Genomic DNA, 26,056 nt, shown 5'->3' on the forward strand with positions numbered 1-26,056 from the left:
CGTTAAAACCCAACAGTATGTATCTGGCACCAAAACCAAGCAAGGCAAAGCGGACATGTGCAAAGGCCACACATAATGAGAGCTTCCACTACATACTGCTATTATAAGTGTACTAGGGAAGGACCAATAGAGTGTGCATCCATTACCTTATCTGATTCGATAAAGTTGAGAATATTGTCGCATCCTGGAACTCTAAATTTATACCTGGAAATTCATTCCATTATTAAGCCAACCAAGAGCCATGGTACTCAATACATGAATGCACATGGTCTCCTTTTTTAGCCGTTCTGCAGAAGTCCCCTCTACGCTGCGACCACTGTAGGTATTCTTCAATGAACAGGCTGTGATGTAAATCGCAGCCTGTTCATTCATAACTACTACACTACATAGTACCACTACCACTACTACATACTACTACTACTACATAGTACTATGTGTCCCCAGTTATTTACAAACCCCGGAGTGATCAGACGATCACTCCGGTGTTTGCTCTGCACAGAGGGATCGTTATAAAGCTGAACTCCAGAAAAGTATATTGTCTCAAAACAGGAGGCATGTGTATGCTTACTGGATTCTTGGTGTGCTTTGTGTATTTCTTCCAGATCTGTGAAACCTTTCCTCTGTGGAGGAGCTTCCTGTAATCGACCAGCCACTGCTGCTATCTCTCCATGTGAGTGGCAAATATTTTCCCTTGTTCCCAATCACCAGTTTCCATTTCACCTTCTTAGCGCATTTAATACTTCTATTCAGTCGATCCACTATTTTTTGTAAAAGATTGTTGAGCCTTACAAAATTGTGTGATCCAAGAACCATTATTTCTCTTCACTGTCTGTAATCCGTTTCTAAATCTACCTGTTTTCTTTTACGATTTTCTGGATTACTTTTACACCCATGGGCAGTACACTCAGCCTGCTATTTCAGGAGAAAATTATGATTATGTAAATGCAGAGACGGGGCCAATTTTTCTTGTAGTACCTACTGTATAATAACTTGTACACCAGAGGAATGCTGTCCTTTTGTATCGAGGTTTTGACGCTTCAAGTGATTTGACTCTCTACAGCACTGGATCCAGAGTTTAAGGGGTCCTCTGATGAGAAATTGTTCTAACAATGCCACATTAACCATCAGGGAGGAACCAGAAGTCTGCCTAAGGCAAAAGAGGTGGAAAGGATTCTACTCTGGGCATAACTCCACATTCCAGACTTGTTTGCTGTTTACATACCTGGCGTAGGCAATTGGCAGCCGGGCTACTTCAACAAGCAGCAACTGAACCCTGGGGAATGGTGCTTACACCAGGACTTGTTCCAGAACCAGTGTCACAGGTGGGGAGCAGCGAATGTGGACCTTTTTGGCTTCCAGATTCAACAGCAAACTGGACGGGTTTGTCTCCAGGTGTAGAGATCCACTGGCAGAAACAGTGGATGCTCTGACACCTCTGTAGGATTAGTAGAGCCTTAACTATGCCTCTTCACTGAAACTTCTTCCTCTTTTTACTCTGAAGGATTGAGATGGAGGGCATTCCAGCGATTCCCATAGCACCTAATTGGCCCAAGTGGATGTGGTGCCTCAACCTGATCACACTGTCTGAACACACACTGCTGGCCCTTCCATATTGTCCAGATGTACTGTCCCAAGGACTGGTTTCAACCGCATGGCTGTTAAACCCCAGGTCTTGAGAGACGGAGGTCTCTCAGATTTGGTAATTCAAGCACTATTAAAAGCTAGGAGGTCTGTCTCTTACAAGGTATATCATGGGCTCCTGACCTTTCTGCATTGAGACCTTAATTGACATTTGGCCCAGAGTACCATCAAGGGACAAATCTTGCCTCTTGCAATCATATTCAAACACGTTTAGCCTCACATGCGTTGGTTAAGACTTTTTTGTACAGGGTTTCTCATGTAATTCCTCCTGTACAACCTGTGATTCTATGGGTTTTACATTTTGGTTACAGCAGCTCTTCCAAAACTACCCTTTTGAACCTATTAGATTTTCCCCTTTCCACGTTCACTAAATCTGCGTTCCCTGTTGCTGTCACTGTTGTGCAAGGTGTGTGTCTAAACTGGCAGCCTTATCCTGTAAAGAGCTCTTTCTAATCTTAAGGTGCCCATACACTGCTCGATTCTCGTACGAGAATCGTGGGAAATCCCGCGATCGTACGAGAATCGAGCAGTGTGAACGAAGACTTGCGACCGTTTCTACTGTACGGTCGCAAGTCTTTTGTCTAAGGAGCATGCTAGAAAACCAGCCGAGAATCGTACGATTTTCGACTGGTTTGAATGGTGCTCGGGAGACAAATGCCGAACGGGCCGGTGTGCGCACGCGCACACTGCCCATTCAGCATTGCGGTCATCGGAAGCCCGCCCCTCGGGGGTGGGCTTGCGATGATCAAGGGTACGATCTGCCTGTCCAAGATGGGCAGATCGTATGTTTTTTTTTAATCACTTTAAAACCATCGCTAGACTAGGGTCTTGCGATTGGTTGTACAGTGTATGGCCACCTTCACACATAAGCAAAATGGTGCTGGGGGCTAGAGCTTCCTTCCTTCCCTCCCCTCCCTCCCTCCATAGACAAATTATGAATAGGCCTATGAAGATAGTTTTACTGTCCCTGTGTAGGTGCACTACTAGATCTGTGAGTGCTCCTTTGGCTTTTTAGGCATCGGGCAACCTTTTCCCCAGATCTGCCACCTGGTCCTCTGTTTTATACGGTCTTCAAGTTTTGCCAGGTGGTTGTTTAAACCTCATTTGTTGCCAGCTTCAGCTGCGAGTCCTTCAGGCCTTAACACTGAAACATGCTGCCAGTGGTGGGTTTTTTTTTTTGCCAATGTCTAAATCTACCTGTAGGCGGTAGTAAATTCCAATTATATCAGAGTCCTGTGACCCTTAATGAACTTTAAAAAATGGTTATTGAAGGAACTCTGCACCTGCAAAAAAAAAGAAGCTGTTGGCTAGCCAGGTATAGCCCCTCACCAACCCCCCCAGTCTTTTGCTAGTATCTTAGGGGAATGGACATATTTTCTCTACTGAGAAAAGTTTAAACATTTTTATTTTTTCTTCGATCTTTTATTGCTTCAATCAAGGCTTCATCTACACGCTGCTGAACGAGACTCTTTATGCAGCTGTCTGAGTCAGTTGTCTTGGAAGACCTACCCAGACCCTTCTGGTCTGAAAATAGTGGGGCCTGCCTGAAATGTGACCTATGGACACTGGGCTTTGCTTGTGATGCTTTCTGGACCTTTGTATACGGTGTTAGCTACAGAATGTCCCCCAAATCCAGAGTCCTGGCACAGCCTTTGTTTTGACCCAGTCTCTTACACTCACTTTCTGAGAGTGCCCATAGATGGGGTGAAGATAACCTGGAATGTGACTTTTGGGTAGTGGGCTCTGCTTTCCAGACTCTTGTGTACTGTGCTAGTTGGCTTTAGAGTAGTATTAATGCCTAGAGCCTCTTTACTTCCCAAGGTTGTTTTGGCCTTTCATGTTAACCAAGCCATCCTCTGTTTAGCGACAGTACACCAAAAGTAAATTTTCTCCTTACTATCTGGATGTAGTTCATGCTGTTAAGTTTTTGACCTCTCCACTACCGCTTCCAGGAGAAACACTTAATTTTATTATACCTGATGGTCCCTGTAAGGAGGAACCAGATTCTCTATCCACTAAACCTCAGTAACTCAGATCACCATCTTATGTTCTTAAACATATCTAAACTCCTTTTTTTGTTTTTTGTCCCCACTTCCCTTATTTCCCTTTCACCTGGTGGTTATTTGGGTGCCAAGTCTGTTTTTCCAAAAGTCCGAACTGTCGAAGCAAATCATTTGACACTGATAGGGGTGCTTACAATTAGCTTTTTATTCATTTTATGTAAACTTTTTTAATCCCCAATGAAGTGTTTTGAGGTCTGTTTTTTTAATTTGTAAATCTAAACTTGCAGGTGCATCTAACACTACCCTCTCCACAGTTTGTGAATGCTGCTGTCCAAGTGTGGCTCCACTTTTCCACCATAGAGAAGAGCCATGCTAAGACAGAACCTGTGTTAATGGCCAGATCACCAGGTATAAAGGGAGGGAGGGAAGAAAACTAATGTAGCCACTGCATTTAAGGAGTTTGTAAGCTGCACTAATGCATTTTTTTAATGGGTTTCGATACCCTTTTCAGGACAAGGTTCCACCCCCTCTTGTCAAAGTGCACTCTGCTAGATCTGAGAGTGCTTCTTGGGCTTTTCAAGAACTACAAAAGTTCAATTTCCCTTAGTCCTAGTTCACACCTAGGCATTTTGTAGCTGATAGGGCTAAGCGCTACAATGCTCAAACAGAGGCTTTCCATTATTTTCAGTGGTGCCTGTTCACATTTGAGTGTCCTGGTGTCTGTAGAGGTGGAAAAAATGCTAATTTCTTCATTTTTGACCCCATAGACCTCAATGGTAGAATGCCTGTAATTTGTGTGACAGGTGTTATCTGGTGTTTCTGAAGCATTTTGTCACGCAAGAACCAGCCATATTCTTAGCAAAAAACAGTGGGGAACAAAATGGAGGGCAGCAGAAGCTGTAAACGTGTGAAACGCTTTGGAAAAACGTATCAACTCTCATAAAACACCCTAAACCCCTTGAAATTTTGACACTTAGAAGGCTGCAGTATAACCCAGTCCTCAGAACCAAAGTGATGCATTCAAGTTAAAGGGTTTCTACGCAATTTTAAATGCTGATAAAATCACTTATGCTGTTCCTTGATTATGTTTTAAAGGGGGTTTTTTAAAGCTTCCCGTAGAATCAGCTAGTCCCCAGAGCCCACTGACCATGATATCCTGTTTTAGGGTGGCTCCTTTCCCTTGCATGGTTCTTTTTGGAGCTGCCCCTCTGTCTGCTAGTAAGCTGTGCATGTCTTCACCAACGCACAAGCACAGGAAGGCAAGCCACTCCCATTCCTTCTCCAAGCTAGTAGATGGACAGCTGCTGGAGACTTTTCTGTCCCTTGTGATCTTGTACTTTCCAAGACGTTCAGGGAAATGGGAGGGGAGTGAGTTGGCACCAGCTGTTAGGAAACACAATGACCACAAGTGCTTGGGCAAAAAAAATACTTTGCTGGGCAATTTATATTTGTTTGATCTGCGTTCATTATTGACATTTTTTTTTTGTTCTGATTTTTAGATAAAGTAAAGGAACCCCTGTCAGGTCCTTATTATTGTGTTGTTCCCACCCTTTTTGTCCTGGTGACCATGGTTGCCTATTCAGAAAGTGATGGAAAAGTTGTCACCAGAACAAGTTTAGGGTAAAAAAAAATCCAATAGGGAACACCTGTTCTGGTGATTAAAAGTCTCGAATTCCCCTCACCTTGTGGAGGTTGCATCTCCAGTAGGAAACCAGCAACAAAATTTTTTTTACACCCCATCCAAACTGAAAAAAAGTTTTGGCAAAGCATACAATTAAAAAAAACGCATACAATTCTATGTGAAAAGCTGCCAATGTTTTCAACTGTCAAGTTACCCACACTAGTTTAAAGACAATATATTAATATTTATGTAACTTCTTTGAGCTGTATCGTTTTCAAACTAGTAAAAAGATGCAGCAAAATTGGTAATTCAAATACGCCATTGGGATTACTATGTCAGCTACACATTGGAAAATATTTCTCCCAGTATACAACCTAGTTGTAAATTCCTTTTCTTAGTAACTTGTTGTTTTTGTTTCTTTTTCCCCTCTGTTCTACGTGTGTGTGTTCTCTAAAATCCATATTTAGTTTTAAGCCACTTTTTTTGATCAGCTTATTGTTTTATAGTTTACTAAAAACGAATGCTAAAAACTGTTTTAAAGCATTGTGAAAACATTTCTAGCAATGACTGATAACATTCACATAATGGTAGCATTTATGTGGGCAAGTAAATAAATGAATAAATACCTTTTTGCATTTTGAAGGGATATGTGAAATAAAAAATAAAGTGAGAAAATTCAATCTAACACAACATAGAGGGGGACTAAAGGATGCCTGATTAAGGCTAGAGCTGCTATTTCACAGCCGCAAAAAAGCTGATCAGTGAGGGTCTGTGCGCTGCTGCAGCCGTTTTGCCATTTTATTGCTTAATGTTTAAAGCCCCATTAATTGGTCTTTACTGTCCTGTCTCGATTTGCTACTAGCATATATGCCTCATTTGCTGTGGATCTTGAAGCGTATTCTGTTATCTCCAGATGTTCATTAGTAGAACTTTCACATTTAACAAGTGAGCCATGATGTTGCTTTTATTGGTTGGAGTTCAACATTTACTGAATTATACATTTAGTTGTGCCTTTGATTAACCCCAGATAAACACTTTATCTACTGGCTCATAAATGATTTAACCCCTCCCAGATTCAGTCATAGTACAGCACAGTTCTCATTTACCTAAATTCTGCAAAACTAAGCAGTAGCAATTTAATCTAGCTTAAAGTTTTTTTTATTGTAAGTGGACACCATTTTTGTGACATAGCGACCCTCTAGTCCTCACTGGACAGACCTCCTCTCATCACCACCCCTCAACAAAAACATCTGTTCTGTGCAGATGGGAAACGCAGCCTGCTCCAAATATGAGATCACAGCGTGAAATGAGCAACATGGTAAATAGAATTTTGGTCGGGAAAGATATTGGACCCATCTGCTCACAGATATAAATTTTAAGTGCGATAATTGCTTGTTAAAGAGAAGCCAGAGATGAAAATGAATCTTGCACAATGTGAGCACATATTCTGATGGTGAGCTTACTGTAAATCTCCAGGAATCCTAAGATTTTGTGATAGCAACATCACTTAACCCTGTGCAGACTGATAAAATAGATCCCTGCTGTTGTGACAGCCTCTGTCTGGACAGTTCTTGCTCTTGTACAGATTCAGCTGCTTTAGAAACAAAATAATGTATATTGTGTGCCGTACACACTGTGGTGTTAAACTTGAAGTTTTTCTAATGCAAGTTGAAAGAAAAACCCGTGTATGAACCAAAATGACCTTGATGGCTTTTTTATTGCAGGCACTTAAGCTGGGCATACACCAGTAGATTTCTGAACAAAAAATGATTTACCAATGAAATATTTTTCTTTACCACCTCATAATGCCATCAGAGAATTGACGAGTGTCAAACTAAATTTTGTTTTATCATTCGATTTTGTAATGGATTTTTCTGAATTTTTAGAAGTTCGTTCGAGAAAAATGTTCCATCCTGCTCCGATTTTTTTTTTTTTGTCACTATGGTTGAAATCTATGATCTATTTGGCCCACATCAGCCAAAAGAACATTGAGTGAAAGATCTTTCGTACAAAAGTTCTTTAGAAAAATCTATTGGTGTATGGCTACCTTTCATTCTAGTCATAGAAGTTCATTCTAGTCATAGAAGTTCATTCTAGTCATAGAAGTTCATTCTAGTCATAGAAGTTCATTCTAGTCATAGAAGTTCATTCTAGTCATAGAAGTTCATTCTAGTCATAGAAGTTCATGTAAATTATTGACGTGAGCTGCTTTTTTAGTCAATTCACTGAAGTCATGTGTTAGCTCATGGTTGAGGGTGTAGTGTTTTTTTTTAATTGACAGAATGTGGTTGAAATCCTAGTACTGTAGTTCATTGAAAACTTTTGAGGTTCTTATTACCTTAACCTACATTTGTGTTCACTTTGGCCTTGAAAAAGGCATTAAATGTAAAATGCTGACAGACCCCGCCAATAAATAGTTGAAAGCTGCTAGTATTTTTGGTCTTCTGTATATTTGATTGAGCTGCCAGGACTACCAGTACAATTACTCTGGTGACCATTTTTTAAAACTAGCCAGTTTAGTGGCCAATTTACTTCATACACTTGGATGAAGAGGTGTGCTTGGTAAAATGTATCAATCACTTTGATACAGAGAAAAATAGTCTCAATGTTTTTTTATTTTTTTTTTAAACACCTAGCTTATGTATTAACAGATAAAGATCAAAAGGTGGCTTTTTCACGGCTAAACCTATGATCAGTGTATGAGAGCAGTAGAAGCCAGTGTGGATTGTATGGATCCTGCAAACATAAATATGTAACTTCAATCTGTACCTACAGAGCACTTCTATCCCCTTCCTGTTTGAAGATTTTCAGACCCCCCCCCTATTTCATTTTATGAGTAAACATGACTCGGAGAAGTGTTGGTTTTCTTAGGAGAGGTAGGGCAAGTCCTATAACACGTTTCCTAATCTCCCACGTGAGGGACCAGGAGAGGCACATTTTCTCTTGTATTTCCAGTTCTATTTGCAAGTCTCTGGGTGTACTCTGTATTTTGTTTTACCGCATGTTGATTTTTAGTGGCCCAGAGCCCACAAATTTGCTTGATGACAATCTAGCAAGTCAAACAAGCAGCTGCAGGCATGTGGTCTATCAAATCTTGGGCGAACTTCTGTTTTTTGCCTTGGAAGCATTGAACCTGCAGATGGGTTGAAGAGAAACATGTGTGACAGCCAGAATAAAATAACCGCTGTAGGAGTATAGAGTTTGATCTGTCGGGAACCTAGCACCTGAGAAATCCTCTCTGACATGATCTCATAATGCAGCAGCCTAAATAAAAGAATCATCCTCTGGATATTGTGGTTTGATTTACCTTAAATCTTTTGATATCATTCTTTGCTACACCCTCTCAGAATGCAAGTTGCAACACTGAAAGTGATGGGCTGAAAGAATTTAGAATATTGTTTATTTTGTAAAATACGGTTTAACTTTTTCGAACAACCTTTGTGCATGCTTAGAGCAGGCAATGTATGGCCTACTATATCTCATACTGCTTTTGCACTTATTCACTAGGGTTCCCTAAGGATTAATCCCAAGAAATTTCATGAAGCGTTCCTGCCATCACCGGTAAGATGAATACTAGAGATTTTCTCTTCCATCCTCTTTAAATGGTTACTTCGTTGTCCTTGAAGATGAATGTTCAGATCAAAATTTGTAGCTGTATAGGGTGTAATTTAAAGGAGAACTATGGCGTCAGGGCTTTTCCCGCAGTCCTCCTAAGGGTCACTGGAGAACACAAACTAGCGTTCTCCCATGACCCAAAAGCTCAGTGTACCGCGAGCTACAGCTCGCGGTATACTGAGACCGCCGCAGCCGGGACGGATCCCGACAATACTGTCTGGATTCACCCAGCTGCGGGATTGACAGCTGTGCCCGCCCCTTCCCCCGTCTGTTTCGCCAGTCAGCACTGGAGGATCGGACAGGGGAGGGGGGGAATCCCTGCAGGGAGCCCTGAGTGACGGTTACGGCTCTCTGCAGAGATAGATCGAGAGGTGAGCGAGCGACTGTATGTGTTCGCTCACTTCCCGATCTACTGAGCCGACATGTGGCAGTTTCATTGTCACAGGTCGGCTTAGATTATGAGGCAGAGTGAAAATCACTCGCTTTATTCTTTTAAAGATCAGCCTTTATTATATCCTGCCTGAGTTTGTAAGAATATCATTCATGGATTTGTCTGTGTACAAAGATTTCAAAGGAGCTGACTTTGGACCACCAGCTAGTGAAACCAGACCTGTTTCATGTATGCCTGCTTAGATTTCTTCATTTTCCACCAAATTAAACTAATCCCCAATAAGCAGTTTTTTAGTTTTTTTCTTTTCTGTTTTAGTAGACCATTTATAGTGTTTATTCAGATATAAAGTACAAAGCTTTTTTTAATGGTCATGTCTAATGCAAACAAGTGGGTAACAGTCCCCACATAGTACTGATAATGAGTTCATACACATCAGCTTTCAAAAGTCAAAAAATCCTGTCATAAGGGAAAATTGGAGGCAGCCATTTCTAAGCGTTCTGCAAATGCTAGATGACTGGCTGTCTCGCTAAATCTGGGTGTTTTTTTTTTTTTTCCCTTCTCTCCTTCTGGGTCAAGGTATGCAGACAATGACACTTGTGACTTTCCTGATCTGTGTACTTGCTGCTTTCAGGGGCTCTGAAAGAACTTTAGGTCAGCATGACAGTCAGGCAACTTCCATTTGCTGAATGAGGACAGCAATGCTGCCTGTCTATATCCTCTCCTAACAGATTTATTTTAAAGAGTTCCAGGGAAAAATATTGTTAACCCTTACAGTGGGGCTACCCCTGCACCTCAAATGTAAAGTGTTTGTTTTTACCTATGGTGTAAAATAAAAAAAAGTTGTACTCACCTGAACCTTGGCGCAAGCTGGCTGTTAGACCAGACCTTCCTGCCTCTGCCCCTCCACTGCAGTGGCCTAAGAATCCTAAGTTTGGGTTAGTATAACTGTTATTTTACACCCTAGAAGAGTCTCATATTGAAGTCTGAAAAGTCTCTTGTATAGAAATGACATTGTGTTTTGTTTTTTGTGTCCAAGATTATAGATATACATATATAAAGATTTCATAGAGGGATAGATTTAGCGTTTTTATTTATATATGTATGGATGATGGGTAGATGTACAATGTGTGTAATATATATTTATATGCATATGCACACTCTCTATATGTAGGTGACCGTTGGATATACATGCAGGATTTAGATATCAGCCTCCATTGTACCGCTCATTGCCAGAGTCTGCTGAGAGGCACAAACCAAGTCTTATCTTGGAGAACACCCATCCCTGACAATAAACTCCTGAGCTGATACTAGGGAAAGTTTATCTGCTGCTGTGTTAAGGAGCCCAGCATGACGGTCACAATACTAACGCATTTGGTCTTATTAGGTGCTATCCTTTTTAATGTTTTTATGGCAATCATAAACTGAAGTAATTCTATGTGCATCTAGATGTTCCTGCTTAGTCACATTTAGACATGTTTACATGCATTTAGCCACGTTTAGATTTTCTAATCAGATCCTGGATGCACAGAATCCTATTTTTGTTAGCTAAATCGATTACAGGTAAGCACATTCTGAATGATGCTGTTGAAAATCAATTCCATGCATTTATATGCATGTAGGATTGTGCTATAAATGCAGGTTTAACACTGCCAGTGTGAATGATGCCTTAAAGTGAATGGAGCACTTAGGATCATTGTTATAAAAAGGCATCATTGTCGTTTATTTTAGTGGAGTGGGATTGTGAAAAATTAAGGATACTGTAGTTTTGGTGTTCTTGCCAACATGTACACTTGTCTTAAGCTGGCCATGCACACTGCGATTTATCGTTACATTTTTTTTTTTTTCATGCTGTCATCGAACCCCCATTCGATTTCCGCTCGAATACCCAACATGCACCAACAAATGTTGGTTTGATCGTTAGCAATACTAGGTCATATATTTCAAAGATTGACAGAATGTATTTTCGTTTGTGCATGTGCAGTGTTCAGGTTGCGGGGTTTTTTTTTTTGCGTATAATTTGAAAATTTTCTAGTCTCACCCTTCCTGAAAATTAGTCCAGGAGTGCAGTAAAAAAAAAATCGTGTCTCCAACAACTGATCGATTATCGTACGCAAGACCATTCGTGGACAATTTCCAAACGATAATCGACTGGCGCATGGTCACCTTTTAGGGACGACTGATACTACACGTACTGCACAACATATTAGGTGGGGGGGCCCACAAAGTAACCTACCCTTGGAAAATATGTACAGAAAATGATATGTAAACTGCAACACTGGGTTTCAGCAGCTGCACATGGGTCCTGTAGTCTTCAGTGCTGGATACATTGGCTCTCAGTGATAGCCAGGGTCAAATGCTCAGCCTGGGAGCTGACATGATCAGCTCATGTGTTTGTCTTGTTACAATACGCTTTGTTGGCATTATATAGCATGGTGTAACCACACTGCTGCTGCTGCATTTTGGTTACATGGGGAGTATGTGTTTTACATGGGGAGCGTGTATGTGTAGTGTTCGTTTTTTTAAGTTCTGTGTCCACTTTGGAACATAGTAGAGCTTATCAAGCTCTACCTTGCTTCCACTGTTGGTGTAGACAACGTCAATGGTTTATATATCACTTGCTGGCGACGGCTAGCACTAGATCACTGTTAGAAATGATCTGTTGCTACAGAGGTAGCAAAGGTAAGTTTCCTGTCCAATAAGGAAAAAAACTAGCTTGGACTAAAACCTACCAAAAAACATGAGATTTTGCAAAATCATCAGCAATCTGTTGTATGCCCAGCAGAGAATTCCAATTTTTATGTTTTTATAAACTACACTGTGAAGTGATTGTGGAAAACGTGTTATAGGTTTCATGTTATGTAACCACCGCTGCATGGCTTTTTGCACTTTGGAGTGCTACCCTTTGGGGCTCTATAGGTTAAAGAAAAATAAAAGCCTTTTGTTTCTATTGGCAATGGCGGTAATCTTGCTTCTGCCATTTCTATGATAACAGGAGTAGATTTATGGATAGACAGTGATTTGAAAAGAATAGAAGGTTCTAAAGTTCACAATATTACAATGTACGTAGGTTCTGTAATCTGGCACCTGCAGATGCAAGTTAACTGGGCTCATATATTTGCTCTTAATGTGCTATTTAAGATAAATCATATGCAAGAAATAACATTATCTTGCTTAAGCACCATTATTGCGTAATCCACTGAACCTACAGGTTTTGACCTTTTTTCAGGACTATGATACAGGAAAAGTAGCACCCATTTGTAACATGTGCAAAAATCTGTTTCCTGCTGAAGCCCTGTCTATTGATAAACAGCCCTGCAATCTTTTTGCATCAAGTCATGGGAGGCAGCACACAGCTGCTAAAGCTCTCGTCCCAATCAGATTGTTTCTGCTTTCCACAGGCTTACAGAACATTCTGTTACAGCTACACATTGCCTGTTAACTGCACAGCAATAGAGCAGTGTGCACAGACAGTGTTGTCTTGCAGGCCATATGTAATTATTTTGTAAAACTTATGAAGTTTAACTTTTACTAATTCAGAGATCAGTCTCCTTGTATTTATGTAGGGTCTAGCTAATATGATGCCTCTTGGGTACCTGATGTCATGCCCCATGCTGTAATACTTATTTCACTGGAGGTTTGTTTTAGCCTTTGCTAGGCTTGGCAAATGTAACCAATGCTTTTTTTTTCTTCCTAATTTTATTTGTACCCAGAAAAACAGGTTTGAGGTTTTACTTCCCAATCTCTAGCTGATAACCAGCTGATGGGTGGTTCAAGACACCTGTACGCACTTAATACTGTGGGACCCATTCATAAATGTTTTCACCCATTTACATATTTTCTCTATTGAATCCAATTAGAAATATGTGTAAATCTTAGTTGAAAAAGTATAAGTAGACCCTTACATGGCCATTTTAGGTAGACTTGACCTTCCATTAGACAAAGAATGGCGCCCCTTAACAATCAGGCATCTGCTTTAATTTTTCTGACTGTTGAGATATAGAACAGCTGGAATTAAACCAGTGGTCGTGGTAACGTGGCAACAGATCAACTTCTATATAAAATATGTATAATCCGCGCTTATGGATATAAGTAAAATTAAATAAAATATAATATAAAAAAATAAATATAAATAATAAAAGCTGTTGCGCTCTGGTGCGTCTGGTGAGTGCGCATCCCAGAGGGGAGTTTTGTCACGGACACATGGTGTGGGAGAAAGATTAAGCTCCTGTTTGACGCTTTTTTTCATCATCAATATATCATATATTTTGGACTTTAATAAGGTTTGGACTCTGTGATTCATCATTTTTATAGATGACCTTGAGCTGATTTGATGTCTATCACTTTTATTGATAACCTTTTGTATTTGATGCACGTTTTGATTGCAACTAGGAATTTCATAATAAGACATTTATTACACTTTTGCACAAAGTGAAATTTGGTATTTATTTATTTCACTGTTAACGATTGTAAACACCATTATGTTCTTTTGGTAACACTTAATTAGTTTTTTGATCACCTATTGGTGACCCCGAGCGCTGCACACCCATCTATAAACAGATCAACTTCAGTTGGTTTATTTTCACAGAACATTCACTGTCTAAACAAATGGCAAACAGCGTTGACTCTTCATACCTGAGCCAGAGTTTTTTTCTTTTCTTTTGGCAATTTGCTTTTTAACACTAGGAATGAGCTTCGGGTTCAGTTCAAACATGGTTTCAGGCTTTCATATTCTGATAAGTTCCTCCCTACAGGCATCCTTTTTGGGGTACAGGATATAGAGATGAGGCTCTTATCTTTAATATGGGGAGGCTTTTCCATCCTCACCTTGCAAGTTACCCTTGAAGTTATGCGGCCTGGTATGTTTCAGGAACTTGGGGTTGTACATTTGCTGTCACACTATTTTCCTGGCCAGCTAAGATGCATGTCTGAATAAGGGTCCTTTCCATAGAGTCCCCTTCTAGTGCTGTTGCCAATGATAGATCCCTTGTTTACAAAAAGAACCTGGCTGGGATCTGTCTTTTAGCAATGGTAGTGTTACTGCCATTACATGGGGTGGGGGTGAAATGACTTTCAAAGGAATACATAATACTGCCCTGCAACTTTACATGGAGGAGTTTACTGGTTTGGCCATGCGAGAGGGAAGCTGCTTTCTTAAGCCACTTCCACTCGCTGCACGAACATTACCATATTTACCTCAGCCTACATAGAAGAACCCTATCATTCATCATGCTTGGCTGCTGGAGAACTTCTTCATTGCCTCTGCGACCTCCTAACAATGGGAATATAATATGCTCTGCAGCTTGCTGCACAGCCAAGATGGCAGCCTTAGTGCTGCAGGACCAAAAGGGGAAAAAACGGCCCCAGGAGAAGCAAAGGGCTTGATCACTATCAGAGCATGAGACCCATTCGCCCTCTCCAGTAGGCTCTCCTTTTCATGCTGTCCACAGGTCCCATTGACAACCCTAGATCTATAGAGACTATAACTGGGATCAGATGGGATATCAGCAACTGTTTTAAAGCTATACCCACTAATGCTAACCAAGGAAAGTTCTTATATGAAAATAGGAGCCATTCTTCTAATATAAGAATTAGAGGGCTACAAGAGCTCTGATGTAGGTTTTCTGGACTGGAGGCTGCAAGAGGACGTTCTAGTACCTCAACTGGACGAAACCTGGAAAGTGTTAACAACTAAGTCGAAAGCGACACACGGAGACTAGTAGAGCTGCAGGTCCACCTGACAACCTCTAGTATTCAGCCGGAGTGTCTACTCAGGCTATGTAGCCTACAGCTTATTGCTCCATCTTGAGTATTTCCCAACACATACATTCTGTAGAAATGGACTGGCTGCTCTGGTTAATTGACGGTTACAGGCTGTTAGACATTTGCAATGTCATAAGCAAGTGAAACTGTGACTCTCATATCGTTCTTGGGAGCTGCTGAGGTTTTCTCTCGACTGGAGAATCTTCCTGCAGACTGACAATTGTAATACCACCATCTGTCTGAAGTCCACTGACTTTATGGCCTCACTCGCACCAGATGCATTGCGATACGTTTTTGAACGGATACCAATGGATGGGTAACCCAAAAAAGAATGGGATCAGTTCACGCCACTCCATTCCATTGTGTTGCACAGCGCTTAAAAAAGGTGCTAGCTCTTTTTTCAGTGCATCGTAATAAAACTTGTCAAAAATGGAAGGGGATGAAGCATCATGGAATGGAAGAAAAAAAGTTAAATAAAATAAAGGTTGGCTAAAAATAATTAAAACAAATGTTATTGCTTTCAAGTAGGCTGTGGACTCTTTTGTATGGGCGGCATGTTGGAGATCCACCTCTTTTTGTATTAGACACTTTCCAGCTCATGCAGCTAAGGCCTCCCCAATAGCTTTACACCACTTGGTGGGGGCTACTAGCCCTGACATAGAGACCCACCTCCGTGGAAGGCCCAGGGCAATGTATTTGTCAGGGGGGGGGCCTGGCATGCAAATGAGCATTCCATTTTTTTATTTGTTAATGAAAAGATCAATGTTTGCAGTTTGACCACCTGTCTCTTTGATACTAGTCACCTAGGGGTCCCTGGCTTTTCTGTTACCATGGCTAATTTATCTGTTCTGACACACTGACCAGCCACTTTTAGTTACACCTATTCAATTGCTTGGTAACCCAAATTGCTAATCAGCCAATCCCATGGCAGCAACTCAGTGCATTTAGGCATCTAGATGTGGTTAAGACTACTTGCTGAAGTTCAAACCGAGCATCAGAATGGGCAAGAAAGGGCATTTAAGTGACTTTGAACGTGGCATGGTTGTGTGCCAGACTTGCTGGTCTGAGTGTTTCAAAAACTGCTGATCTACTGGGATTTTCACGCACAACCATTTCAAGGGTTTACAGAGAATGGTCCGAAAAAAGAGACCATATCCAGTGAGCGGCAGTTGTGTGGCGGAAAATGCCTTGTTGATGTCAGAGTAGAATGGGCAGACTGGTTCGAGATTATAGAAAGGCAACAGTAACTCAAATAACCACTTGTTACAACCAAGGTATGCAGAATACAATCTCTGAACGCACAACACATCGAACCTTGAAGCAGATGGACTACAGCAGCAGTAGACCACACTGGGTGCCACTCCTGTCAGCTAAGAACAGGAAACGGAGGCTACAATTCGCACCGGCTCACCAAAATTGGTCAATACAGTAGAAGATTGGTCAGAATTCGGCGAAAGCATGTATCCGTCCTGCCTTGCATCAAGGGTTCAGGCTGATGGTGGTGTAATGGTGTGTGGGATATTTTCTTGGCACACTTTGGTCCTCTTAGTACCAAATGAGCATAGTTTAAATGCCGCAGCCTAAGTGAGTATTGTTGCTGTCACCGTCAATCCATTTATGACTACAGTGTACCCATCTTCTGGCTACTTCCTGCTGGATAATGCACCATGTCACAAAGCTCACATCTCAAACTGGTTTCTTGAACATGGCAATAAGTTCACTGTACTCCAATGGCCTCCAGTCACCAGATCTCAATCCAACAGAGCACCTTTTGGGATGTGGTGAAACTGGAGATTCGCATCATGGATGTGCAGTGCAGCCAACAAATCTGCAACTGCGTGATATGTCAATATGGACCAAAATCTCAGAGGAATGTTCCAACACCTTGTTGAATCTATGCCACAAAGAATTAACCCCTTAAGGACAAAGGCCTTTTATTTTTCATTTTGCACCCATGTTATCCACATTTTAGGCCTGAAAATAACGATCGTAGAAGCTATCTGGCGGCAGCCGAGATGCCAGAATCGCTTCTGCTGTAAAACTGGCCACAGGCTCTACAAAACTGAAAAGACTTGCAGCAGCTAAAAGGATTATCCTGACATGGGCCGTGAAGGGGTTAAGGCAGTTATGAAGGTAAAAAAGGGTCCAACTTGGTACTAGCAAAGTGTACCTAATAAAGTGGCCGGTGAGTGTATAATGTAAAAGGTCTGGTAAGCATGGCAGTCTCTGGGCTGAACTCAAGCATATTAAGCCTTCCTTTTTTTTTAAATAAAATTTTTTGATACCGCCGGGAAATGTTATTGGGTGCTGCCTTGAAGCAGCTCTCCAACAATTACAATTATTTTGTGGCCATACCTCTGTGAGAGGATTTACTTGCTGTCTTAACTTCCACCACTCTACTCTAGAACCCAATGTGCTTACCCTATAAATCTCTGGTCATGGTGTGATCTGTGATTATTCAGTAGATTACAATTTCAGATCATGCTCCGGTTTTATGTTCTTGCAGATTGTGAAAGGGAGAATGGACATGAAGGTTAAATAAAAACCACACAGAAGATTTGGTGGTAGGGGTACAGGTGAGGCAAACCATAAGGTCCTATTTAGACCTAGACTTATTCTAGAGAACCTGCGTTTGAGGTTCATAAGGCTGTTCATGGAGAACTTGTAGTCCAGGGCTTGAGACTCAAGAAAAGCGCAAAGCCAACATTCTCCAATTGATCTGACAAATAGGTGATCCTGAATAGGTGCACAAGAGATGAGGGGGCATAGTAGAAACCCTGGAGTTACCTCTGCTACCCTAACAATTGAGTTACAAAATTAAATTGGCAGGCATCCTTGAATTCTGGCACAAACAATTTATGAACATGGAAATTAGTGCAGTAGGATGTTAACCGAGGCCTTGAAAAAGAGCTGACACTGTACGTACAGATTACTACCTCTTCTGAAGACCCAGTGATATGGATCCCACATATAGCCCAAGAATTTAGGGACCCTTGTCAGGACCTGTATTATATTAGGACCATATGAATGCCTGAAGCTAGTTAAAGGGGTTCTAAACCCTCCGTTTTTTTTTGCTTATATCTACTGCTAGCATGCAGTAGATATAGGCAAGAAGTGTAAAAAAAAAAAACCTTTAAAATCATTTTAAACTTACCTCGTTATCGCCGCTCGCTCCCGCGCCGAGAATCAGGAACTGCTCGTACGGTCGCAAAGCATCTTGGGGCGGGCGCATGCGCAGTTCCGATTCTCGGCCGGGAGACTAGCAGAGACGCAAGGTAAGTCTATGGACGCGTGCACCCGCCTGCAGACACCGCTGGATCGGAGAGACAGAGCAGTCAGCGCTGGATCGGAGTGACGTCACACCGCTGGTGGGACAGATGAAAACATGGGGAAAGAAGAGGAAGATCGGAAAAAGAGACATCATTTAAGGTAAGTGCTAACATTTACATGGGGGGGAGGGAAATTTTTTTTTGCCATTTAATAATGTCACTTTAAGACATCAACAATTTGAGTGCTTGGATGGGAAGTGTCCTTCCCAAAACTAAAGATAGGAATTTCAAAAGGTTTGAACAAGAGGTCACTGTAGGATAGATGGCTAAGACTTTGAAGGCAGTGACCACTAGGAAAAGTCCAGGACCTGATGCTCTTGAACATATTGCTCAAAATTCCCAGATCTGTTGCACAATCCTTTTGTATGTGCATATTTCAGTTCTATTCACGAGGAAGAGCATATGCCACCTAAGGCAATATTTGTGTATGTTGTGTCCCTAAGTCAGGGTAAAGACCTCACAGAATTTCAAAACTACAAGCCAATATACCTTGGGTCCTGGTTGGCATTATACCTCAGAGGGAGGCCAGGGATAATTCCTAATGATCTCTGCAGCTCATTTTGGTATGGACAAGGGCCATCCCATGCATAACTCTATCAGTTGATGCTGAAAAAGCATAGATTGGCTTTTTAAGGATTGAAGTCTTGCAGCGTTTGGTCCTAGGGGAAAAGATTATTTGTTGAATAGAAACTTTGTATAGCCAACCTATGCAAGGTAAAATCACTCTTTATGGCCCCTATTCTAGATTCAAAATGGTACAAAAAAGGGGTGTACCCTGCAATTTCCCCGCCCCCCTGAATCTTTGCTCTTGTGCTGGAGGCCTGTTTTTAAAAATTGAAAGATTCAGATATTACATGTCTGTATTGGCTCCATACACCATACAGTTGCTGCCTTTTGCAGATGATCTTTTGGGACTAGATCCTGCTCTCTACAATATCATGGCTGAGCTATCCAGATTCTTTGATCTTTTCTAATTGTAAGGATTAATTTAAGTACGTCAGAAATTTTGGCAGTTAGAATAATCCCCTTGCTAGTTCAAAAATTGTTTTCCCCTTCTCCTAGCAGAAGTATTCTATTAGCTATTTTAGCCAATACAATTTTAAGTGCTTTTCCTACCCTATAGTTTTAATTTTCCTGCTCTTTTGAAGGATGCACAAAAAGACTTATGCCAGCAGCAGGATACTTTTTTCTTTTTTTTCTTTCTCTCTAAATTGTTTTTTCCTTCAGACCTTTTTTTTGTGAAGAAATCAGAGCCAAAATTGCCTATTCTGTCCTGAGGAGATCTAAATATTTGGGTGGTTTGTGTCTGTCAGACCTCCACATGTATTATAAAGCCAGAACACTGCTTAGGACAGTGAATTGGAACTCGGGAGTGAGGAATAAACAATTGTCCCTACTCGAAAAGATGATGGATGGCCATAAAGCAACACGTGCCTTGGTTTGCCATGAAGTATAGGGGCCTCTCTGTGCACACTTGCCCACTTACACATGCAACATTGTGAGTGTGGGATGGAACTAATACTAGATATTCCTTAGCACAGGCTTCTATGGATCTGTTTTTTTTTTGTGGTTTAGAGCAGGGGAGGATTTGGAATTTTTTGAAAAATAGGAGGCAGAGATGTTCGATTTTGTAGCAAATTTATTATAAATAGGAAGCTAAAGCCTTTGGGACAGTTGAGATGAATGAGGCTTATTCTTGATGGGCACAAGGAGGTGATCCCAACTGCAACACTTTTTACAGGGCTTGGGGGAGGGGGGTTCCTGTAGGGCAGTAGTTTCAGATTTTGAAAAAGTATGCCTTTTAAAAACACCCATATTTTTTTAAGCCTTGTCATTCTCCTTTTTTAAAGTACCTTTTTGGCTTAGTCACAAAAGGATCCCTGCTTTGAGAGATATCTTAAGGTTGCTTTGATGGAGATCCAAAAAGCTAAAGCATCTAGGTTGGCATATGTTCTCGAAGTTCTAAAATAGAGAAGTGCTATAAATTGTACTTGAGATGGTAGAGTGCCAGCTCGTTAAGCAGTCCGGTATCCTGGTGTCTCAGATGGCTGTTGGAGAGGATGTGGGTTGTGGGGGATATTTCTCCACCTTTGGTGGGACCATGTGGCACTAAAACCTTTTTGGATAAGGGTATACAATATTTTGAACCAGCACTTTCATCTCCAAGTCAGTTACCAATGCTATTTCATGAGACTCCTACTTTTATTAAACTAAACAGAATGTTAAGCGAAAAGCAGACATATCGGTTCCTGGACCAGTATACTTTCGTATAATATGTGGGTGATCTGCTTACACTTCATATCCACAGAGAAATTAATGGAACTCCATACACCAGTATTGACTATATATTTTGACCCTATATTTTGATGTAGCTTAAAGAAGGTATCCATAGGTGATGAGAACACACATTAGTTGGGTTCTACTGGAGTATATATTAGGTTCATAAACAAAATCGAAAATCCATGGCTGGTTGTAAGGGATAGTTTAGGACCAAAACTGGTCACGAAACGTACAGGCTCAATTTAACATAGCTGTAGAACTGTTCTCTATAAATGTTTCTTGTAGATTTTAAATGGCCAAAACCGTGTGGATTTTCATTGTATTAATAATCTGGATATTATCTTGTATGGAGTGACATTGTTGCAAAATATGCATACTGCACAGTATTTCATGTTTTTTTTTCTATTGGTACATGTCCATGTCCTCTATGCTAGTACCTAGCTACTCATGCTCGTTTTTTTTCTTCTTTGCATGTCACTATTTGGATCATCTGGCTTTTTGTCTGCTTTTTAGGGGCGCCAGAAAAATTTTGGTTTTAGACTTAGTTGAGCACAGAAGGGAAAGGAAGGTTTTTTTTTAAAATATAATCCTTTAGGATCTCCTTGATGATTAAGATTGTGATGCAAGACTATATAAACTCAATTGATTCACTTTTGTAGGTGTCTGAATCCATTTTCCAATGTTTCAGCTCCATAGCTTTTGCCACATTGTATATCTTACTGGATGCTGGTGAGGCAAGTGAGATTTGTAGCAGTTTTGATAGTTTGGTATTAAGTTCCCCAGTTCTACTGCAGCTTGACCAAATGTATATGATTTTATATATTTATATTTTTCTGAATGTGGGAATAGTCATAAGATGAAAATGTTACATTATTCTGTTGCTTTTGAATCTATGCCTATTTTTCAATTTATGGAGGCTTTAGGTTATTTTAAATCCCCTATCCAATAAGCTATACCTCTTCTTTTTTTTTTTTAAAACACCACTGCAAGGAAATTAATTTGTGGAAGATGCAATGTTGTAGTACTATGGTGAATGTTTTCAATTTTTATGCCCTTTGTTGGATCCTTTCTGCTGCTCTCCTGGATGCTCCCCACTTGAAGCATGTATGACAGTGGCACAATTATGTCACCCCATAACTGGCAGTGCCTGCACAAGAGCCTTGATTATAGCATAACCAGCTCTATATTAAACATACAAATTCTCACTGTTCAGGGCTCTGTTGGTCACTGGGTGGCAATAAGGTGTATTAAACGTGGTCCTCAGTCTCCTCCATTGGCTCCAGCAGTCTAAGGACCCGTGATGTCATCACATCTAATACAGGTCTATTAGATGTGATGACTCCGAGGGATATACCACAGCCAGAGCGAAAGAGTAAGGAGGTGAGCAGCCACTGCCGCAGAACCAATGATCAGGTGAGTATGTTCGCCCCTAGAGAAAAATGAACATTAACCATTGCAGTGTGGGGGAATCCCCACTGCAAGGGCTATTTTTTAAAAATCCTGGAATTCCAAACTATAATTTCCTGTGACCTTGTGAAAGTTATTCCTGCAAATTATTAACGCTGCAAAATAGTGAGATTTATGAATGACAAATCTGCTAGTGACCATTGCATGAACTGTTGAAGGAAGTTACTGGGTAACTCTTTGACAGTTGTGCTTTCACATACTGCAAACACGAACTCTAATCTTCAATAGAAAATCAATATCACACGAGTAATCCAGGCCAACGAATGTAAATGCAGCCTGTACTTTGTTTGCTGTAACACCATGCTACATGACACTATCCTTAATGACAACACAGACTGCAGAGGGGAAGACAGACTGAATGGGGAACTTTAAGAAATTACTAATTGAAATAAACTGTTTCACCTCATACCTAGTATGAAGTTTTCCTATAATAAAAAAAAATGTACCTTGAAAAAAGTTGTGGATATGTTTTTTTAATCCAATGCTAGGTTTAATTGGTCTGTTTTTTATGTATAGGATGGCCTCAGAGACCTATTTATTGATGGAGTAGTTTCCAGGAACAGAGCGCTGAATGGTGATGTGGTGGTTGTGAAGCTGCTCCCTAAAGACAAATGGAAGGTTAGTACTGAAATACACATCTATGACTGTACTGTGCCTTGAAAGTTGAAATAAACAAACCAGCCGCTAATCAGCTGACCTGTTTCACTTGAGTGGATTTAAAATCTTCCTGGATAGCCTGTTGCCCATCATCCTATTTTAAATACTTTCTTTTTCTCCTGTGTGTGAATGTATTTAAGAGCAACGCTCACCAAAATTTGACTTCTCATCACGTTGAACAACAGTACAATTTTAGTTTAACCACTTCAAGACCAGGTGTTTAGACCCCCTTCCTGGCCAGGCCATTTTTCAGTGTTCAGCGCTGCGGTACTTTGACTGACGTTTATTCCGTCATGCAACGCTGTACTGAAATGAATTTTACACCATTTTTTGGGGACAGATAGAGCTTTATTTTGGTGGTATTTAATCACCACTGGGGGTTTTGTTTTTTATTATAATTAGGAAAAATTACTGAAAATTTTGAAAACTTTTTTAACATTGTTAGGAAACATTTATTATTACCCAGTTTTTTGGTCAAATATAAAAGATCGGGTCACGTCGGTTAAAATTTATGTGTTACTTTTGGGGGGGACTTTAATTTTTTTTTTCCTCTAAACTTTATTGCTATCACATACGGGGGCTAATAAAAGTGGTGGGCACAGCTGGTCCTGCCTCTAGATAGACACAGCCCGCTGTGTCAATCAGCCAGCTTGGTGGATCAACAGTATTGTCAGCATCCATCCCAGCTGCGGCGCTCTCAGTATATAGCAGGCTATTGCTCGCTATATACTGAGCTTTGGGTCACTGGAGGACGTTAGTATATATCCTCACGTGACCCTAAAGAGAACTATGGGATAAAAAGGTCACCCCATAGTTCTCTTTTAAAACTCAGATATTTTGCAGGTTTTGTATGCTCTTTGCATCACTATTTTTACCTGCAATGACTTATTGAGTTTGTGTATAATTTGTACAACGTGTATCTACTATAAAACTAGCCTGGCATGCTTTCTGCAATACCTTTTTTTTTTTTACCTGTAATTGAGGTTTGCTGAGATGCCACTTATGACTTGCATGGATGGTATATATTTAGATGAACTTTAGCATGGTTTCTTGGGATGTTTTCAACCCATTCATGTGGCGGTTGTGCCATTCTGAGTTCTCCTAATGATGCACATTTTGTACCAACGTAATGCGTTGCCAGTTTTGTGGTTTCTTGCTATGAATGGATTTTTGGTAACAGATTTCGGACTCTTGGATGTATATTTGAACTTTTTTATTAGTCTGTATATACATAATCTTACATATGAGTTTTGGCTAAGTAGAGCTAGAGGGACCCAGCAGGTCCACCCACTACAGACATCTTACATATAACTACAAGAAAGGGGTGGATACAAGACCAGCCACTATGAACAAGGTGAGAACAGCAGTGACTGGTCTTTATGAAAGCTCCTGCACAGAGCCAAAGTTTCACACTGGATTACTGCGCAGACTTGGAAGAAATAAACAAAGCACGCCAAGATTCAAATAAGAATACACATGGCTCTTGTATTTAGACTGCTCTTTTTGGAGTTTAGCTTTAACTTGCTGTATATACAACAGGAATGACTGCATTGTCTATTCAATTAATGCCTTCTCCTTTTTAAATAGTATTCATAAACTCTATATCTGCTAATAGAAAAATCTCACAATACCTGGCAATGCATGAAAGGGAACAACACAATGCAAGTCTGTCAGTGAGCTTTTAGCAGATTACTATAGACTATGCTATGCTAGGAAGTTTCGTATGTCCTTGTAGAGCAATGATGTGAGGCTTGTTGGAGCCATCAGTGTTCCTTATTGCTTTTGTATTGTCTTTTTATCATTCGGTTATAAGGTTCTGACAGCATTTGTTATGACTGAGTAGAAGTCTAATTACTATTTGTTACCGTGAGGTATTTGTTTTTGAGCACGGACCGGCTTAGGAGCACATCCTCACTTAGGCACATGGGACAATGTGATCTGTAATGGCTGAATGCTATACATGCTTCATTTCCTTTTTAATGCTGCTTCTGCTGGTGGAAGAGTTAAGGTTAAGCCATGTTCTATAAATAAAGCAGTATTTTTTTTTTTCTTAACAGATTTTCTTTATACTGTATCTGAACTCATAAAAGTTGGTGTCTTGCATTCATGGTGTTTTAATAGTTGTATAAACTCTCAGTGCTGTTTGGTTTTGAAGACTTACATGCACAGTTCTGCACAGGCTCTGCTAGGTTATGCTTGTTGAACGTATGCCTACTTTACGTCTATAGCATCGCTTTCACGTAAGCACTTGATTCTTTATATCGCGGAGAGACCAATGAGTATGTCACATGTATGACATCTTAAGTAAACACTGTAACTTGTTGTAAACATTTGTTTTATTTCTCTTTAAATGGCACCCAATGACTTTGCATTTCTTTCTATGTCTTGAGTATAATGCTCATGATTTTTCTTCTCAGCATTTTGTGAGATAATCTCAACAGCTTTTATAGGCTTTTTTTTTTTTGGGTTGGTGCATCAGAATAAACTGAAGCCAGTGGATCAGTATAACAATCTAGCTTTAGGAGGACATAGCCTTTAGGAGAAATACCCCCCCCTACCAATGCGTGCAGAGGACACAATAAGTGGCACCGTACCAAAGCCTAGAACATTCAGCACGTGTTGCTGCAAACATTAATATGAATGCGACCCTAAATTGAAGAGTTTCTATGTACATGTTCCCTTTTTTTTAAATGTGTGCATCAGTCTTTCATGCTAAGGTCAGTATAATTTGAAAACCTAAGTATTTCAGCCCATACACTGTTCTCTATCTTATCACAAATGCTTCCTAATACTTCCTGCCTGGATTTATATTGTTGTACTGAAGGGCTTGTGAAGAGAAGTGGCAGCATCTATTTTGCTATGTTCCCTTTGCTGTCATATGAAGCCATCATGTGTTTTTTCCCACGGGTGTTCTCCCAGCTGTGTTAGATAAGAGTAGGCCACCACACCTTCCTGGGACAAAGGAAAGGCAGGGACCAAAGATGATTTCCTTCAAAGGGACACATAGGCTCCAGAGCCCTTTTTCCTAGAATTACTGACAGGAAAACCCCTGCTGTAGTTCACACAGTATGGCAGAGTGCCCTGGACCAGTCGGTCATGCATCTTGAATTAAAGGAGCTTTTCAGTTGGGATAAAATTTTTCCACAAACTGTAATTTTTTTCCTTTGTACAAGATGTATATTGAAAGTAAACATGTGATGAAGAACCATCAACGCTGCAATTATGGTCTTACTCTTTGATTTGCCTGGCAGCCATACCTGATCATCTGGCTTCAGTGCTATAAGTCTGATCT

General features: G+C 40.5%; 1 protein-coding gene across 1 annotated transcript in view; it reads left to right on the forward strand.

Moving 5' to 3' along the window:
• DIS3L2 (DIS3 like 3'-5' exoribonuclease 2) overlaps positions 1 to 26,056 on the forward strand; it is a 328,965-nt gene that overhangs the window by 24,058 nt on the left and 278,851 nt on the right. The window contains exons 4-5 of the mRNA XM_018563342.1: positions 8,773 to 8,826; positions 22,624 to 22,725. Of these exons, the coding sequence (XP_018418844.1) occupies positions 8,773 to 8,826; positions 22,624 to 22,725 (156 nt within the window). The remainder of the gene's footprint in view (positions 1 to 8,772; positions 8,827 to 22,623; positions 22,726 to 26,056) is intronic.

This window comes from Nanorana parkeri, unplaced genomic scaffold (assembly GCF_000935625.1).
Source record: "Nanorana parkeri isolate BGI_ZX_2015 unplaced genomic scaffold, ASM93562v1 scaffold657, whole genome shotgun sequence".
Classification (NCBI taxonomy): Eukaryota; Metazoa; Chordata; class Amphibia; order Anura; family Dicroglossidae; genus Nanorana; species Nanorana parkeri.